This window comes from Monopterus albus, unplaced genomic scaffold, assembly GCF_001952655.1.
Source record: "Monopterus albus unplaced genomic scaffold, M_albus_1.0 scaffold233.1, whole genome shotgun sequence".
Taxonomy (NCBI): domain Eukaryota; kingdom Metazoa; phylum Chordata; class Actinopteri; order Synbranchiformes; family Synbranchidae; genus Monopterus; species Monopterus albus.
The window spans coordinates 106,865-125,122 of record NW_018128113.1 but is presented as its reverse complement, the minus strand read 5'-3'; the positions used below and the strand labels follow the sequence as shown (position 1 = coordinate 125,122).

The window sequence follows — 18,258 nt, the reverse complement described above, 5'->3', positions numbered from 1 at the left end:
TTCTTGCTGGTTGGTAGGTGATCAAATACTTATTTCATGCAATAAAATGGAAATAAATTATTTAAAAATCTAACAATGTGATTTTCTGGAATTTTTTAGTAGATTCTGTCTCTCACAGTTGAGGTGTACCTACGATGAAGATTACAGAACTGTCCAACTGTCTATTCTCTGTAAGTAGGAAAAACTTGAAAAATCGGCAGTGTATCAAATGCTTATTTGCCTCACTGTATAATAAATATGTAATCAAACAAACATCCAGTTAGTGCATTGGGTATGTTTATGTCGGTCTAACCCAGTTTTCAGTCTGCTCTCTTCATATTCAGCCTTATCCTTCTTTTTTTCCCTTGTACTCTGATGTCTTGTCTGATTGCTTGAGCAGCTTGAAGGTGACACCAAAGCGTTCTGAAGTCACAAACTCTTCTCTGTCTCCCTGATTTCTTTCTTCTTTCTCTCTGTCTTCTGTCTGTCTCTCTCTGCTAGCCTCTGTCCTCTGGTTAGATTCTGCCTTATTCCATCTGTTAACAAACACAGGCGCATTTGTGTATCTGGGGCTGTGTTTTCTGTGGATGTTTGTATCTCTGATTCTCTCTGTAGGCTGACATGCTTCCACCAACGCTGCTGACATTGACTCAACTCCTGAACGCCCACAATGCCCCATCCTGGCTCAAAGCCACTTTATGAAAGTGACAAGTAGCCATTTTTCTGTACCAGACAAATATAAGCTTTTTAATGGCTTGAACGCCACTGGAGGAGTAAGAAATAACTTAGTTCTCTGAGTAATGTTTTCAAGTCCCCCCTTTTTCAAACAACTTGGTGTGTTTTTCTCTTGAATACTGTCATGGATTGAAAGTTGTGTCAGCCTTTGGAACAGCATGAAGCCAACATCCTAACATATTTAATTCTGAGCATTACAATTCTATAATATATGTTGACTACCAAACTAACCACTGAGAAGCAGTCATGTGGTATGTGTATTGTAAAGGAAATGTGTCATAACTAACTACACATGTTCACACCTACACACTATACATTACAGTCTGCTACACCTTTAATTGGCCTTCATTATGTCGTAAAGGCAAATTATCAGTGTTGTATGTTTTTATCATGTCACCCCATTTTATTAGCATAAAAATTGTCATGTACCTCTTCTAAAACCAAACCAATGAAATTCTCTATTTTATATTTTAAATTCAAAGCTAAGTCAGGGATCCAAACATGGAGCAATGGTGAGTACAAACTATCCCACAACACAGCCCTGAACCATTTCTCACAAGTCTGAAACACAAACTCTAAGCATTTCTTATCCTTGCTCTTTTTTAACAGTAGCTTAAGAACACTGTAAATGGGCAAATGCCATAGCTGTGAGACAGAGGGGTTGTGATTCACAACATGAATTAACACTGCCTGTACTTCAGGATGTACTTCTCTAGTTGATAGTGTCAAGGAAGCTGCGTTTGAGTTTATCTGAGGGAACTTTTGTGATTTAGCTGACAAAAAGGTTGAGAATCACTATTCTAGGAGTCCACAGCCGAGTGAGCTCATATCAAATAAAATTCATCTGACAGATTCCTTCAGACGATAAGAGATGACAAGAGGTCAGGCTTGTGTGAAACAGTCAAACAAGAATTCCAACAGAAGTTAATTTCCTGGCAACTGTTGACTTGAATGCTCTCCATCACTGATCAATAATAGGCATCAAGCATTGAGAACAAACAAGACTGGATCAAGCACATCAGGGAGGTGATCCAGGAGCGCACCATTCACCTGAGAGGCGCACTCAAAGAGCCCATTCATATTCCGAAAGCAACTACAGCAAAGCACCACAAGGGACGAAGGTAAACATGACAGCTTCAATTTAAGATGTAATTATTCACCAAAAGGGCAGTTTGATCCCATTGGTCACATTTTATTGATAATGTATGTGTCTGTTAGGGATGGAGAGGACTTGGACAGTCAGGGTGAAGGCAGCAGCCAACCAGACACCATCTCACTTGCATCCCGCACTTCACAGAACACACTGGACAGCGATAAGGTGGGAACAAATGCATGCTGATGTTCCAAAATAATGTCCTAATTGCACACATTCATCAGTTACTGTAGAAGAACACTAAAATCTCTCTAGCTAAGCATGTTTCACATCTGGCATTATTGTTCACCTTTGCCTGTTGTTCTTGGGACAAATATTACATGAAAACCAGCTCTTGATTGTCTCCTCTCTCTCAGCTCTCTGGTGGCTGTGAGCTGACTGTGGTGATACACGACTTCATGGCCAGCAATAGCAACGAGCTGACGGTGCGACGTGGCCAGACAGTGGAGGTTCTGGAGCGTTGTCATGACAAGTCAGACTGGTGCCTGGTCAGGACCACAGACCGCTCCCCTGCCCAGGAGGGCCTGGTGCCCTGCTCCATGCTCTGCATTGCTCATTCTAGATCCTCCATGGAGATGGAGGGCATCTTCAACCACAAGGGTACAGGATGTGGTGTGAATGGTCAGTTTAACAGTGTGTGTCTGTTGGGGAGGAAAGGATATTTGTTCACTGCTAAAGGAATGTTATACACTTGGGTTGAAACAAAAACTCATTAGATACTTTGTAAATGTCTGCATCATGAAGCAGATTTAAACCATAACACTATTTTGACTTTCACAGACACTCTGTCGGTGTGCAGCAATGACTCCATCATACCAGGGTCGTCTGCTACGCTCCAGCCGGGTCACGGCATTGGCTCCCACACATCACCTGGCCCTAAGCGTCCAGGTACCTGTGCCATATTTTTTGTTGTGTCTGTTCTCTGAAAACCCGGTGAAAGTGTACAAAACTCAAAAAAGTAACATCAGAACAATGTGCAAAAGAATCACTTTTGTAATTTTACATTACAAAGGTAATCAAATTTTTCCTATACAAGTTACTTGGAACTGTATTCTGTATGAATATGATTTATGCCAACTATTAAATTAAATGTTGGGGATAAAATCTTACCAAAACTGTATGTTTAGCTAGGTTTTCGTTCCTCTGTTATTTGGCTATGTGGTTTTAAATGATCTTATATACTGCAGTAAGCTGAGGATGACGTTTCTGGTTTATTCCTAGGTAACACTCTGAGGAAGTGGCTGACCAGCCCAGTGCGTCGGCTAAGTAGTGGCAAAGCAGATGGCCATGTGAAGAAACTGGCCCACAAGCACAAGAAGAGCCGCGAGGTGAGGAAGAGTGGAGAAGTGATGGTTGGCTCCCAGAAAGACTCAGACGACAGCGCCGCTACACCTCAGGAAGAGACCATAGAGGAGGTGGGTGGATATACCTCTGACCAGGCTTCTGTGCAGTATTGTGTATTAATCTATACTTTGCTGTCCATGTGTGTTGCAGAGGGTTCGTAACGAGGGCTTGTCAAGTGGCACTTTGTCCAAGTCCAGTTCTTCAGGCATGCAGAGCTGTGGGGAGGAGGAGGGCGAGGAGGGTGCTGACTCAGTACCTCTGCCTCCACCTATGGCCATCCAGCAGCACAGTCTGCTGCAGCCAGAATCACAGGATGACAAGGTGAGGAGAGGGAGGATGTTACAGTGGGGACAGAAGACAGGGGACAGAGAAAAGGGATGGAAGCAGGTGATGAGATGAAGAGGAGAAGCAGGGGAGTGATATATGTTTGGGTCTGGGATACAAACTGTATTCACCTTTGATTTTTAACATTTTTTGCTTCACAGTATTCTTTAAATTTAAATTAGATTGGACACAAGTTATTTCTTCCTTATGGAATTGGGGGGCTAGTCAAATCTAGATGTCATGATATTAGTCTAGGCACTATCAAGGATTTTTGTTCATCTGAATATGGCAACACAGCTATAATATTATATTTTACTGATCCTAAAGGCTGCAGTGCACCTGGTTATTTTCAGTAGTCTAAAAACATTTGTCAGTGAGATGAATTTTCGCTGACTGTAGATGTTTGGCCATCATACCATAATTCCACAGATCAGATTTAATTTGTTTCTCAGAATGCAGTGTAAATAATTACCTTTTAAAGGCTCCAACCACTGTGCCTAATGTTATGTCCTGTTATAAACACTGGGATTTGTTGTTTAAAGTTACAGAATGTGAGATTTAACATAGCCACTATTGCTCAGTCTCTAGAGAACTGCTTTATTTGTACCTTTGTTGAGAACAGTATTATCCCTGGATTTTTAAGTACTTAACATGGGGTGTGAAGTGTTTTCTGTATACTATAGGTGTGTCCTTAAGAAAAAGCCACATATGATCCTACCATCAACTTAAGAAGCTGACTATGGAAGTCAGTAATGAAACAGTACTACATGCTTTGTACAAGAAAATGTGTACAAGGTCGACAGGGTAGATGGCTTTTGCAACATTTATATCAAATGAGTACGACATATTTTTGAGCAACAACAGTAGCTAATGTAAGCACTATCTGTCATCTTAAATTAAATATATATATTTTTTGCAGGCTCTCTTTTGTATCATTGCTGTTATGATTTTTAATTCCTGTTAGTTACATTTTCACTCATGTCAAGTCTGCCACTTTTTACAAAAAGGACATTTCCTGACACAGTTTTAAGTGACTCCTTAGTTTCTGTTATGCATAACATTTTATCTTGGCATGTTGCATCATATTCTCCCCTCTCTTCTAAAGCAGAAAGCAAAGAAACATTTCAGGCAGTCCAAGTCTCCTCCTCGACTTAAGCGAAGACCCCTCTGACACTAATTTCTGTTTCTCTTTTGTTTTGTTTCCTGGTTGTATCGTTTGCTGTTTGCCATGCTGTAGCATTACCTTGATTTCTGTCCTGTCTTTGCTTTGTCTCAGTTTCCATACCTCTCCATCTGAAAAGCCCCATTCTTCCCCCTCTGTCTCTTCCCTTAGTCAGTTCTTCAATTCTCTTTTTCCCGCGCTCTTCAGCTTTAAATGCTCCTTCCTAACTTCTTTTTCTTTGATTTCCATAACAGTTTTCACAGTAGAGTGAAAAGAAATGATGCTTGCAGTTCTTTTTAAAATACACCTCTCTGGCCCATAAAAGTCACTCTTCTCTTAAGCACTCCTGATTTTCTTTACTGTAGTTTTTTCCTCACATCTTTCTTAGTTTCACTTGTTTTGACTTCTGCCCTGTTTCTTCAACACACCGCTGTAATGGAGAGTCACCTGGTAGATGAGCAAGAGCATGCATGAAGGGAAAGTGTAGATGTAAAGCGGATGCATTTAGCTCCTATCTCTAAATAAAAAGTAGTGTGGAGGGTTTTTCTTTTTGTTCCAGTGCACATCAGGAGGCTGTAGTGCCTCAACTTTTATAGTTTTTGAGGAAATTTTGAATTTGCCTTGAGTGGGATAGAAGAACACAGGACTCCATCTTTTTTAACTGCATGTTTATCATTCAAACTCTATGTTGGAAGGAGGTTGGTAAGTGATTAAAACAAGCACAAATAGGAGAGTATGTCAGATTGTCACCTGTGCTGGCATCTGCCCTCCGTAGACATTTTAAAGCGACCCCATGCTGAGGAAAAAATTTAAAAGCCCCCCCTGTTCCCATCACCCCGCCCTCTCACTACTCCCTTCCTCACCTGCCCCTGCCCGCTCGTCCTCATCTCCCTTTTACCCTCTGTGCGTTAACGTCATTACCCATGCGAGTAATTGGCATCTCTAAACGCTGGCGAGGCCAGAAGGGCACACAGCCTCACCCAGAAAACCTAATTGAGGAAAGTCTTGAAGCGCAGCACAGCAAGGGTGAGAGACTCCTAAACTATATATATACATACATACATACATATGCCTCTTTCATTCTCGCTCTATTAGCATATTCTCTTTATTTCAAAGGCTGTTCATCATCACCTGAGAAGGCAACAGAAATATCTACCAGTCAAACATCACTTTATTTCCTCCTCATCACTATTTTTTGACATTTCACTTTTTTCCCCACTTCTTAATTTCATTCACCCATTTTCGGCCCCATGCTTTTACCGTTTCACTGACAGTTTTAAAATTTCATGCACATCTCCTTTTCACTTTCTTTTAACCTTTAGCTGTAAACTCCTAGCACTGGGGTTTCACTAATGGAAGCATCTTTTTTGGATCTCTTTAAATTCCAGCATCGAACATGTAACCAACATTTTCACTAAGTCATCATTCACACAAATAGCTAAAGTAAAACCTTCACTTATAATAAAATTAATAAATAAGATACTAACAAAAGCTAAGCATGAAGTTAATCTTAACCAAAAATTAAGCATGGCATTTAACCATAAATTAATATTAAGCTTTTTTTTTTTTTTGCTATCCATTTGTGGACTATTCTAAGTCATTGTATGTGGGTTCACATTCATGGGTTCAATAAGTCGAATTTTTTTACAGTATTTATTGTTTTAGATATGAAGAAGTTGCTGTTTTAAATGGCAAATGTAGTAGGTCCCTTTAAATGACTTAGGTCATTTCAATGGTTAAGTAAAGCTTTTATTAGTTATAAACTATGGTACGGTTACTCTTTTAATTGCCACTATTTTCTCTGTATGGAGAGTTAGCAGAAAATGTTGTTGGAGTGTATGGCTTACCAGGTTCTTATGCTTGTTCTTTCTCCGTCCTCTCATCTGTCCATTTTTGCACAGACTTCTTCTCGTCTGTCGGTTCGTCCATCCAGTTCAGAGACGCCCAGTGCCGCTGAGCTGGTGAGCGCCATCGAGGAGCTGGTCAAAAGCAAGATGGTAAGAAAACAAGAACACGCTAACCTTTATGTATCATCACATTCTAAGTTTAAGAATGTATTGACATAGTGGTCTTCAGGTGACGTCTTTACAGTTAAAATGTGACATTTTGTTTTAAAAGCTCTTCTATTGAATAGATTTCTTCATAAAATTTGAGTTAAGTTGAGAGTCTTGTATTTCATTATGCTTAGGAATACTGACCTTACTTTATTTAAAGAACACCTGTCAGCTCCAAGATAAATATAATTTATTTTAATTAACATGATCTACTGTAAATAATCAGCCTAACTGACCCAAAGACTTCTTCCCCCAAACATTTGTTAATATTCTGTTTTGTTTTGGTTTTTTCCTCCTGGTGCAGGCTCTGGAGGACAGACCCAGCTCTCTGTCAGTAGAACAGGGAGACAGCAGCTCTCCCTCCTTCAACCCTTCTGACAACTCCCTCCTCTCCTCCTCCTCCCCCATGGAAGAGATGGATGAACGCAGAGTCAGCATCCTCAAGAAAAGACAGTACGTCCACTAGCTTAATCATGTGTGTTTTACACACACACACACACACTGAGGCGTTTCAGGGATGTTTGGAGAGTTTTCTAGATTCCTTTGATTTTAAGTCCAAGATCTTTTTCTTTTTCTTTTGCGTTAGTTATGTTTTGCTGGAGTTGGTGGAGACGGAGAGAGATTATGTGAGGGACCTCAGCCTGGTAGTGGAGGTGAGTCGATACTTATAATTAGTTGTACATTACTACAGATCTGTCTGAACTATTATTGGTTTTCTAGTGGGCTCTTTGGTGGTAAGTCAATCAGAGCAGTTTTATTTTAACTTTTCTAGAGTTTAAGATGTCACAAAGTATCTGAATAATTTGCTCATAGCTCTTGTAAATTTGTGATTGTGTGTCTCCATCTTAAGGGCTACATAAGCCGCATAAAGGAGGAGGGTATCCCTGATGATATGAAGGGAAAAGACAAAATTGTGTTTGGCAATATCCATCAAATCTATGACTGGCACAAAGAGTAAGTAGCGTGCACATATGGAGAATGCAGAGCTTCCCCTGTTTATGTTCATTAGTGCTGTAGCTTACGTCCTCTCTTCTGTGTCTGTATTTTTTCAGTTTCTTCCTCAGTGAGTTGGAGAAATGCTTGGAGGACCCTGACAGACTGGGACCCCTCTTTCTCAAACAGGTGCATTCGCAGCAAATTTGCAGATTCTGCTTTATTTGTACATGCTTGTAATGTATACATTTGATCACACTGTGAATGTGTGTGCTTTGTGTATCCAGGAACGGAGACTAAACATGTATGTGGTGTACTGTCAAAACAAGCCCAAGTCAGAGCACATTGTCTCAGAGTACATCGACACCTTCTTCGAGGTAAAGGCTGTTACAAACCATGTGACATACTTGATGTCGCTGCCAGGCTCTCCACTGACCTCTGAAGTCTTTAGGGATCTTAAAACATTGGTCTGATTTGAGGGTCTAAGGACGGGATGTCGTATGATGTACAGACTGTAAGGCCCTTGTGGCAAACCTGTGATTTTGGGCAATACAAATAAAATTTGACTTGACTTGACTGTTGTTAGGATCTGAAGCAGCAGCTGGGACACAGGCTACAGATAACAGATCTGCTCATTAAGCCAGTTCAGAGGATCATGAAATACCAGCTCCTGCTCAAGGTTGGTCTGCTTCAGTACAGCAGGAGGCACCAGAGCTCTATCTGCTGTATATGTTGCCCCTTTTTTTGTCTTACCTTCTGCCATCTACTGCATATTTCTTATTTCCTTACTATAATGTACACTAGTGTTAATGTGTAGTGTTCTTTTAATTTATCTGCAAATGTTTCCATTTTAGGATTTCCTGAAACACTCTAAAAGGGCTGGCCTGGAGTCAGCGGAACTGGAGGTAAGAAAAGACATACAAGTCTTAAATGCTTACAATTAAGAAAAATCTGTTCAGGAATCCCACCAACCTTCTGAACATTTCTGCCTCTTGCAGAAAGCAGTGGAGGTCATGTGCATTGTGCCGAAAAGGTGTAACGACATGATGAATGTTGGCCGGCTTCAGGGATTTGATGTAAGGAAATGATATAGTGATAGAAAATGATGCTATAAACTAAGATAACATATGTTTCAAAACCTGAATTGGCCAAACTTAACTTGTAGTGTCCCATTCTGTTTCTTTCCAATATCTGATCTTCCCATTTCCATCTTGTTTATCTCTCTCTCCAGGGAAAAATCGTGGCCCAGGGCCGCCTTTTACTACAGGATACGTTCATGGTGTCTGACCCCGAAGGTAGTCTGCTCGGTCGGATGAAGGAGAGGAGAGTCTTCCTCTTTGAGCAGCTGGTCATCTTTAGTGAGCCCCTAGACAAGAAGAAAGGGTTTTCCTTGCCTGGCTTTCTCTACAAGAACAGCATCAAGGTAACGGACATGTGAGGGGGGTAAAGATGTGCACAACTTAGGTAACTTTCAATGAAGATCAGTGGATGGATGAATAGCTGCCACTCATAAAACAGTTAAGATTTGGATTTACATCTATGTAAAGTCATATTTTATTTTGGACAAAGACTGTCTTAAGCAATATCCACAAACTCGACTACGGTTTATGGCAGCTTTTAAGATTTTGAAGACATAATTACCTGATTTATTGAAACACAATAAACACAGTGTTTACAATGGAAGAGTAAGCTAATTGAAGAAAGACAAAAGTTACTCATCAACAAAAATATAAAATCTTAGAAGAGAGGTATCAGGTAAACAGTTTCTCATTCTGTAGGTCAGCTGTCTGGGCCTGGAGGACAATGTGGAAGGTGATCCCTGCAAGTTCATTCTCACTTCTCGGTCGACCAATGGCACCGTGGAGTCCTTTGTGCTGCACTCCTCCCACCCAGGGGTGCGAGAGGTCTGGACTCTTCAGATCAGCCAGATACTTGAGAGCCAACGCAACTTCCTCAATGGTGAGCTCACACACGCACACGTACAGAGTACATGTTTTATAGAACAAACTGTTTTGCTACGTGTTTGGCCTCATCTCTTTTGTACCTCATCACAGCTCTGACCTCACCAATAGAGTTTCAGAGGAACCACTTAGGGGCAAGCAGCGGGTCATGTGTGCCCAGCCTAGGAGCTCCAGGTGGAGGTAGCAGTGGGTCCAGTGCACCTCTTACAGTTGGAGGTGGAAGCTCCCAAAGCAGCTCCTTCCCTTCAGGACCCCAGGGTGGCTCTCGTCGTCCCTCCAGGATCCCCCAGCCCTCCCGCCTGCCCCAACCCCTACGGCACCACACTGGAAATGACCCTGATGGCCCCAACAGAATGTCAGGTATGGAACATGTATCTAGATTTGTGAGATGGTGCAAAATGTGGCTGAGTTGTGAGTTTTGCTCACTTATGATCCAGGTGTGTCCCCTCGTTCTGTCCCTTCTCCCCTGCTCCCTCCAGGGGGTAGCCCAAAGGGCAAGCGCCCCCGCCAGATCCAGGTGGACCAAGTAGAGAACCCCACTCTTGCCAGTGCTGTAGCCCCTATCCCCCATGCCATGGTTGGGCCTCTGCCCTCCACACCTACTTCCAAGCCACAGCCAGAAGCCATGACCCCTATGACCACTTCTGCTTCTGGCAAAGATGTCCTTCCCCCACCCCCCCCTAGTCCCAGCCAGAAGTCTGGATCTGGATTCTGGAGTTCCATGCCAGGCTCCCCAGCCAGCCGGCCTGGATCGTTCACCTTCCCTGGGGACGCAGGAGACAGTCCAGTCCGTCAGAACTCAAACCAGATCCAGACTGGTTCTGGATCTGGGAGCCAAACCCACAGACACTCCACACACAGCAAGGAGGCAGACCGCATGAGTACATGCTCATCAGCCAGTGAGCAGTCCATCCAGTCCACCCAGAGTAATGGGGTAAGACTACTACCTGCTACCCCTTGCTGCTCCGACTAACACCAGGGCAGTGGAGGCCTGGTCTATCCTGTCTGCCTGCTGTAGGAAGTGCTACTAATCTGTCCCCTACTATGCATCTCTGAGAACCTTCACTGCTCTTCAGCATCATCCTCTTTAGCTTCACAGTCTAGCAGAAGTTTCTACTGTTTGTCAACGTTTTCAGGTCCAGAACCTCTCTAATGGACCTTGCTCAGCTCTTCAGCGATTCTTTTTCCAGGCTGTCTTTAGATTTCTTGATCCTAAAAAAGCTTGTACTAACACCTGACTTCCTGTTGGCCATCCTTCACCTCCTGCTGTCTTCATGGTCTGTTACTCAAAACTTTTCCTGCAACTAACCTCTGACGTTTGTGGTTCACCTACAAATGTAAATAATAGAGATCTTCTCGTGTATGCCTAGAGCTGCAGAGCAAAGACAAGTGAAATGGATCTTTTTATCTTATCCCTGCCTTGCTTCATTCATTTACCTTTTTTCCAGGAAGTAGTAATGAGCCACTATTTTTGGCTTTCTTGCATTTTAATCTAATCTTTTGCAAAGTATTGTCATGGGACAGTAAACTATTTTCGGTGCTAATTTATTTTCCCTCATTGGTACTTTTCTCACCAAAACTAATGATCTTGTATTTTCTCTTCTCATTTAGATTTAAAAATATTTTGTCTTATTGTACCTACTGCCTCTGAATCTTGAGATGTTTTCCATTTAACATCAGGTTGTACATGCCCATGTTTCCTCCTTGTGGTGCAGAGTGAAAGTAGCAGCAGCAGTAGCGTATCCACCATGTTGGTGACCCAGGACTACATCGCTGTGAAGGAGGATGAGATCAGCGTCATTCAGGGCGAAGTGGTCCAAATCTTGGCCAGCAACCAGCAAAACATGTTCTTGGTGTTCAGGGCAGCTACCGAGCAAGGCCCTGCTGCCGAAGGCTGGATCCCCGGATTTGTGCTGGGACACACCTCGGCCATCGTCCCTGATTGTCCCGAGGGATCCATCAAGTAAGACCTCTGAAGAAAGGATAACTTTTTCTTTTCAGATGGGTTTTAGAAATTAACTATTAATTGTACATTTACATTCTAGTATTTATAACAGACTACATTCACATTAGAGGTAGGGATTGACTATACCCTAGCTAATAACAGTAAGCAACTATTGACTGAACAAACTGGCAGAACAAAATTTAATGCCAGTAGCTTAGATGAGGAATTCATGTGTTTCACACGTTGGCATTTACCTGTCAAGGCTAAAACCCATGCTTTTAATTTGTAATCGAAAATACCTTTTTTGTGACATTTTCATGTACCAGTAAGAAGTCTTCATCCTGGCACACGTCCCTGCGGATCCGAAAGAAGTCTGAGAAGAAGGAGAAGGAGGTGAAGAAAGAGACCAAGCTGGAAAACGGTTACAGGAAGTCCAGAGAAGGCCTGGCCAACAAGGTTTCTGTAAAGGTGAGCATCAGTACACCTCATGAGTGTATAATGCTGCTCTTCAGTCACACTTCTACATTTTTCCATCTGACATCTTTTTACTCTAATTCCAGCTTTTAAATCCAAACTACATCTATGATGGTAAGTTTTAACTTTGCGGGACTGTGTTTATTTGCAGAGTAACAATAAATTCATATATTCTCACTTAACAGTTACTGTTTAACATTGTTACAGTTAAAGATTTAATCCAAGATATTCTCACCTTTCTTTCCTTTCAGTTCCCCCAGAGTTTGTAGTACCACTGAGTGATGTGACATGTGACAATGGAGAGAGCATCACCCTCAGGTGTAAGGTCTGCAGTCGACCCCGGGCCACTGTCACCTGGAAAGGACCCAACCAGAGCAACCTCACCAACAACGGACACTTCAGCATCGCCTACAGGTAAGAAAACACAGCATTTTATGGAATTATTGCAGGGCATTGTGCACAGCGGACTCTGTGTTAACCAGAAAATTGATGCACAATAGTGAGGAAATTCAACGTTGAGCTTGGGTGAACATTAATATGTGCGTTTGTTTCAGTGATACAGGTGAAGCTACGCTGCGGATAGTTGGCGTAGCCTCTGAGGATGATGGTGTGTACACTTGTGTCGCCACAAATGAGCTTGGCAGTGTGATGTCATCAGCTACCCTCAGAGTGTTAGGTGAGAGCACCGACACAGAAAAGACAGTTTAATTCTGTTTTAAAGGTGATCTGACGTTGCAGGTGCTAAGTGTGAACATTGATTTTCCTCAGCTGTGTCCACTGATGGGATCAGAGTGAGCTGGAAAGACAACTTTGAGTCTTACTACACTGAGGTGGTTGAACTGGGAAGGTAACTGACTGACCTTGATGTCTCACTGGTTAGACCAGTGAATAGGTTTTTCCTCAACACTGTGTCAGCATTGGCCTTTCTTTAACACTAACTGATCCTCCATCTTCCCACCAGGGGTCGTTTCTCTGTCGTCAAGCGCTGTGACCACCGGGGCACAAAGCGTACGGTGGCAGTCAAACAAGTGAACAAAAAGTTGATGAGGAGGGACAGTGTGACTCAGGAACTCAGTCTCCTCCAGAGGTTCCAGCACCCCCACATAGTCGCTCTGATAGACACGTACGAAACCCCCAGCAGCTACGTCCTGGTCCTAGAGATGTGAGTACACATAAAACAAGACCACATGAGAAGTTCTGGAATTAATCCCTACTGATGTGTAGCGCCTCAGTGTTTGTTTCATTTGATGTTTGGTTTTGTGTTTCAGGGCCGACCAAGGCCGTCTGCTGGACTACATTGTTAGCTGGGGGAATCTGACAGAGGAGAAAGTGGCCTGCTACCTACGGGACGTTTTAGAAGCTTTACACTACCTGCACAACTGCAGGATAGCACATTTGGACATCAAAGTAAGTTCTTTCACCTTATTGTGTTTATTACTACACTTGATATTACATAACTGAGCAAGAGTGTAAAAAGCATTGCCATTACACACTGATATACATGAAAAGGCAGGGGATGTCGAGTTGTTCTCCTAATGAGGCAAAAAAAAAAAAAACTGTGCTACTATGGAGACTGGAACATATATGATGAGGATCTGTGGTTTCCATACTCGTTGCTCATTTTCCCCTCTTTCACTGCACTTAACTGATAAGAGTATCAGACAGAGTTAGATGAGAAGATTAAGTTATGACACTTACTTGTGTGACATGTGAAGTCAGCAGTTACTATGACCCACAATCCTCCATAAAACTACAACTTGTAATTTCATGTATTTGTCCATTGTGATAACTGTTATTTAGTAGACTTTAGAGATGCTGGTATGTGGCTTTTGCCATCTTCAGGTTGGATTATTTTTCCACCCTTCATGCTAAGAAAACTAACTAGCTGCAGAGTCGTATCAATCTTCCCATCTAGCTCTCAGCAACAAAGCAAAGAAGCATACATTTCCTGAAACAATAAATAATCCATCCAGATGTAGTTGCCTCCCAACATTAAGTTTAACTATGACAGTATGAAATACATTTTTATTGCTGCAGTTACTACTTAATGTAATAATTCGCTAAATCTCAATGCAGCGTTCCAAAGTAGTTCATGTACAGTCCACTTGCTATGTGTATGGCACTACAGTTCCTAGAGAGAGGGTGTCCAGGGTGTGCTATATGTCCAGGGGCAGGGGACATATAGCACAAGGAACACTTGGTAGTCAGCAGAGTAACTCCACCACTACCTTCCTTGCCAAACACCATACAGAAGCACTGCCCACCTAAAGCCGTGTTGTACACAAACCAAGTGGCGCTTGGTGCATCAAGACAGAGTTCCTTCTTTAACAGACAGACATGGGTACTTGACGAGAATTTGAAGGGCTGATGCTGATGTGGTCGGGGCACTTTGCATTTCCACTGCATTTTCCACTGTGTCCATTTACTCAAAGCCAAGGCTGCTCTGCTCACACAGGTGAGCAGGGAGCCTCTAGTCAGTGATCACAGTGCTCGTTAATCATGGTGCAACCTAATCATCCAGTAACGGAGACCATATGAGCACTTTAACAAACAGCTGTTGAACAAGCAGTACATGCCTGCGGTGACCTCACTGAAGTTCCCATTTTACCTCTAAACCAGCATGAGTGATGATGTCCCTGTCTGTAAAGGTCTACCCTCTCCCCAGATAATGTAGACATCCTCATCTTTCTAACTTTTAAGGCTTTATTTAAACGTGTTGTTGTCACTTAAGACCATGGGCAAAGAAGCAAGTAAACAAGAGTAATAGAGACTTGTCTCTTTTCTTTGCTCCTGTTCCAGCCTGAGAACCTGCTGGTGGCCCACACCCCCAGCGGCCAGCCAGTGGTCAAACTCACAGACTTTGGTGATGCTGTCCAGCTCAACAGTGCCCACTATATTCACCCTCTACTGGGCAGCCCTGAGTTTGCCCCCCCAGAGCTGGTCCTTGGAGAGCCGGTGTCACTGACCTCTGATCTGTGGAGCCTGGGCGTGGTGACCTATGTGCTGCTGAGCGGTGCCTCACCCTTCCTGGACGAGAGCACCGAGGAGACCTGCTTAAACATCTGCCGACTGGATTTCAGCTTTCCCGGGGATTATTTCCAGGGCGTCAGCCAGGCAGCCCGGGATTTTGTCTGCATGCTTCTGAGGACTGATCCTGGCAGGAGACCTCCAGCTGGGCTCTGCCTTCAGGAGCAGTGGCTGCAGGCTGGCCTGGCTGAGGGCTGGGCCAAAGCAGAAGGCTTTTTGGACACCTCTCGCCTCATCTCCTTCATAGATAGGAGGAAACATCAGACTGATGCGCGGCCAATCGGAGGAGTCAGGAATTTCATCCAAAGTCGCCTTCAGCATCGAATTTGAAGCCTGAGAAGACATTCATCACTCCATACCAAGCTTGTGTCCATTCTGCCTCATCAGACTAGGCAAAAGCAGAAGGAAACTGGACACACTTCAACTTGTTGTCCTGTGTTGAAATTGCAGGAGCTGCAGGGTCCTCTTGAATCTTGATGGTCTAGATCATTAAAAAAAGAGAAAATGAATGCTGATCTTATCCTCTTTCACAGATTGTTAATAAAGTCCTGTAGTCCCTTCAATTGAATTGAGACCTGCTGAGGTCTTAAGCCAATCAATGGCCAGGAGCTCTCATCAGTCACATAACATAATGGATGCCCTCTGTCTACTGCTGCTGCTTGCTGGTTTAAAATCTCAAAAGATTTTGTAGGTAAGTGATCAAAAATCTAATTTTAAAAATAAGTAATTTATTTTCCAAGAGTTGAAGCTGATCAGAAGAACAGCTGCTTGAGCCTTGACGCCGCTGCACAGATGCAGCACTTTCAGGAGACCGTCATGCCAACAGAGCTAGTGATAGCAGTGAGAGCAAACTGCCCTGCCTCTTGTTGCCAGAGAGGGACAAAGACATTGTGGGTTTTGCTCTTTTACACAGACTGTAACTCAGACTTCTGAGAAGCAACCCTTTCTTATAGAAACAATATATAGAAAGGAGAAGTACTGTCTCTACATTTCTAAGAAACAAAATGTAGAAAATGCTCACCGTTTGAAAATTGCTCTGCTACTTTGGACTTTGTAGACAGTGAATGAACTTCTTGACTTCACTGAGACATTTACAGATGGAAACAGAGCTTTTTATGGCAGTGCTTAAACTAAGATACCACGATGACCATGTTGCAAATAACAATGCTGCACTGTCCAATCTGAGAAGAAACCATTGTCTGCTTTTCCTAGAACAAACTTGTGTTGCACAGAGATGTTCAGGCCTTACCATGTATATAGACCTCTGCCTTCGTTCCCCTTACACTCACAGTGGACTCCTGCTTGTGGACAGCAGGACGACAGACTGGCAGAGCCTCAGTGGTAGCAGTGACTGCCAATCAGATGCCAGTGAATGTGGTGGCAAAGGAAAACAAAATTACTGTAAATGCACTCATTGTATGTTATGTTTGATTATCATGTGCAATGTTGCGGCTTTAACATTTTATGCAACTATTTATGAAGACAATGGTTGTATCTGTAATAAATGTAGAGAAAAGCATGTACTTGGTACTGCAAGCACTGCCGGTAGTTTGTGATTATTTGATCTTTGAGTGTTACAACTTCCAGGCCAGGCTGTGCTCGAGGTCACAGTCTACAATCATTCTTTTGATCAAAACTAAGTTAACACTTTTTTGTACTGTATGCCTCTGTAGTATTGGTACACCAAAGTTGCGGTAGCTTTATAGTACTTAATAAAAGCGTTTCATTGTGATTGTGTTTCACTTGAGATAGGGTAATCTGTGAAGTGACTGTTTACACTAGTTGGAGGAACAATGTCATTCAGGCTCCTGTGCTCTTTAATAAAAGGCAGGGATCAAAGAAAGGCATTAAGTCATGTAATTTACAGAATACTGAGCATCATTTACTAAATGATGATCTGACTGTATGTACAGATACTTTTTAGCCAAAATCTTATTTCTATAACTTAGTGTTCCATATTTACAGTGCTGAACATTCAAAAGGATTCTACCCAGAACAGAAGTCACGGACCTCTGGTACCTTTTATTTATTTCAAAGGTGTGCACAGGCCATTTAAAAACCAGAAACATGGACTGGATACCTCAGTTTACTTTTTTTTTCTTTTCGTTATTGTTATCAGTTTTTTTTGTTTCATAAATGCCATTTCTTTTTGTTTTTTTTATCTTTGCATGTATATTTCTTTGTACAGATCATACATATTTTCTCTTGTAAATATTCTCATTTTGCCATCAGTTGTTAAAATTAAAACTAATGAACACATGTATCTGACATTTTAAGTGTTTTTTTTTTCTCATTTGAACTACATTTTTACACTAAGCAAAAATGGAAAGTTGGCATGAACATCAAGTTCAGTGTTTATGAGAGTAGATAAGCGCCATTTCTACACATTTGGTGACTGGACGACTTTCTGGTGTGCTGCCACCATGTTTGCCTCAAACACAACTCCTCTGAGTCAGTTGTCAGACTTGAACTTTGTCTAAACACTTTATGGTTATGAAAGAATAGGGACCTCAACACTGGTTCTCTGTCCTGCACTCAGTTATCTGCAAGTACTGAAACTGAATAATATGGTTAACATACTGGTGTGGCAGATTTATTGGTCTAACCGCACTCAATCACATCAGAGTGTAGATCAAATCACTGTTATACATTTATATGGCATACAACAGCCAGATATGTTATACGTCAGGCTATCAAAACATTCATCTCAGCTGATCTATCATCGGATTTTTAACATGGCCTCAAAAGTCTAGTTTGGGCTTCGTCGAGTGATTTGGGACTGTTTGATTCAAATATTTGACCACTGCCTGTGACGAGTGGTAACAAAGCAGCCTAATGTTTCTTGGCTTTTCATGGACCCACTCTAAAAGTAACATCAAAATATAAGTAGGTCTTCCTATATTATCTTGTGTTTAGGTTCCAGTTAACGGTTAATGATCTACACTGCCTTCCAGTGGCTCCTGGTAGCAAGTGAAACGCTGCTTTCCAGGCCCCAGAGATGATGACTGGGTTAATATTATTTTAGGTGCATAACAGGACTTTGATATTAAATTTTTTCTAGTTAACTTAATATTACCTAATGTACATTATGGCAGCCTGATCTGTCCTTTCTGTCATAATGTATATGTATTCTTTCATACTCACAAGCTGTTGAAACCTTGTGTATA

General features: G+C 42.2%; 1 protein-coding gene across 7 annotated transcripts in view; it reads left to right on the top strand.

Moving 5' to 3' along the window:
* LOC109971726 (triple functional domain protein) overlaps nt 1-17,341 on the top strand; it is an 83,170-nt gene extending 65,829 nt beyond the window's left edge. For 3 of the 7 annotated variants that reach the window (XM_020620157.1, XM_020620162.1, XM_020620163.1), the window contains 29 exons: nt 1,197-1,226; nt 1,693-1,835; nt 1,933-2,032; nt 2,224-2,488; nt 2,648-2,755; nt 3,089-3,282; nt 3,362-3,532; nt 6,599-6,694; nt 7,056-7,204; nt 7,338-7,404; nt 7,602-7,705; nt 7,804-7,873; nt 7,972-8,061; nt 8,271-8,363; nt 8,539-8,589; nt 8,683-8,760; nt 8,916-9,107; nt 9,463-9,643; nt 9,739-10,005; nt 10,083-10,579; nt 11,361-11,608; nt 11,917-12,058; nt 12,151-12,178; nt 12,316-12,478; nt 12,619-12,740; nt 12,833-12,911; nt 13,026-13,226; nt 13,333-13,471; nt 14,864-17,341. In XM_020620157.1, the coding sequence (XP_020475813.1) occupies nt 1,197-1,226; nt 1,693-1,835; nt 1,933-2,032; nt 2,224-2,488; nt 2,648-2,755; nt 3,089-3,282; nt 3,362-3,532; nt 6,599-6,694; nt 7,056-7,204; nt 7,338-7,404; nt 7,602-7,705; nt 7,804-7,873; nt 7,972-8,061; nt 8,271-8,363; nt 8,539-8,589; nt 8,683-8,760; nt 8,916-9,107; nt 9,463-9,643; nt 9,739-10,005; nt 10,083-10,579; nt 11,361-11,608; nt 11,917-12,058; nt 12,151-12,178; nt 12,316-12,478; nt 12,619-12,740; nt 12,833-12,911; nt 13,026-13,226; nt 13,333-13,471; nt 14,864-15,421 (4,626 nt within the window). In that variant the 3' untranslated portion in view covers nt 15,422-17,341. The remainder of the gene's footprint in view (nt 1-1,196; nt 1,227-1,692; nt 1,836-1,932; nt 2,033-2,223; nt 2,489-2,647; nt 2,756-3,088; nt 3,283-3,361; nt 3,533-6,598; nt 6,695-7,055; nt 7,205-7,337; nt 7,405-7,601; nt 7,706-7,803; nt 7,874-7,971; nt 8,062-8,270; nt 8,364-8,538; nt 8,590-8,682; nt 8,761-8,915; nt 9,108-9,462; nt 9,644-9,738; nt 10,006-10,082; nt 10,580-11,360; nt 11,609-11,916; nt 12,059-12,150; nt 12,179-12,315; nt 12,479-12,618; nt 12,741-12,832; nt 12,912-13,025; nt 13,227-13,332; nt 13,472-14,863) is intronic. The other 4 variants (XM_020620160.1, XM_020620158.1, XM_020620159.1 and 1 more) reach the window with 4 other exon arrangements.
* The last annotated feature ends 917 nt before the right edge of the window (nt 17,342-18,258 follow it).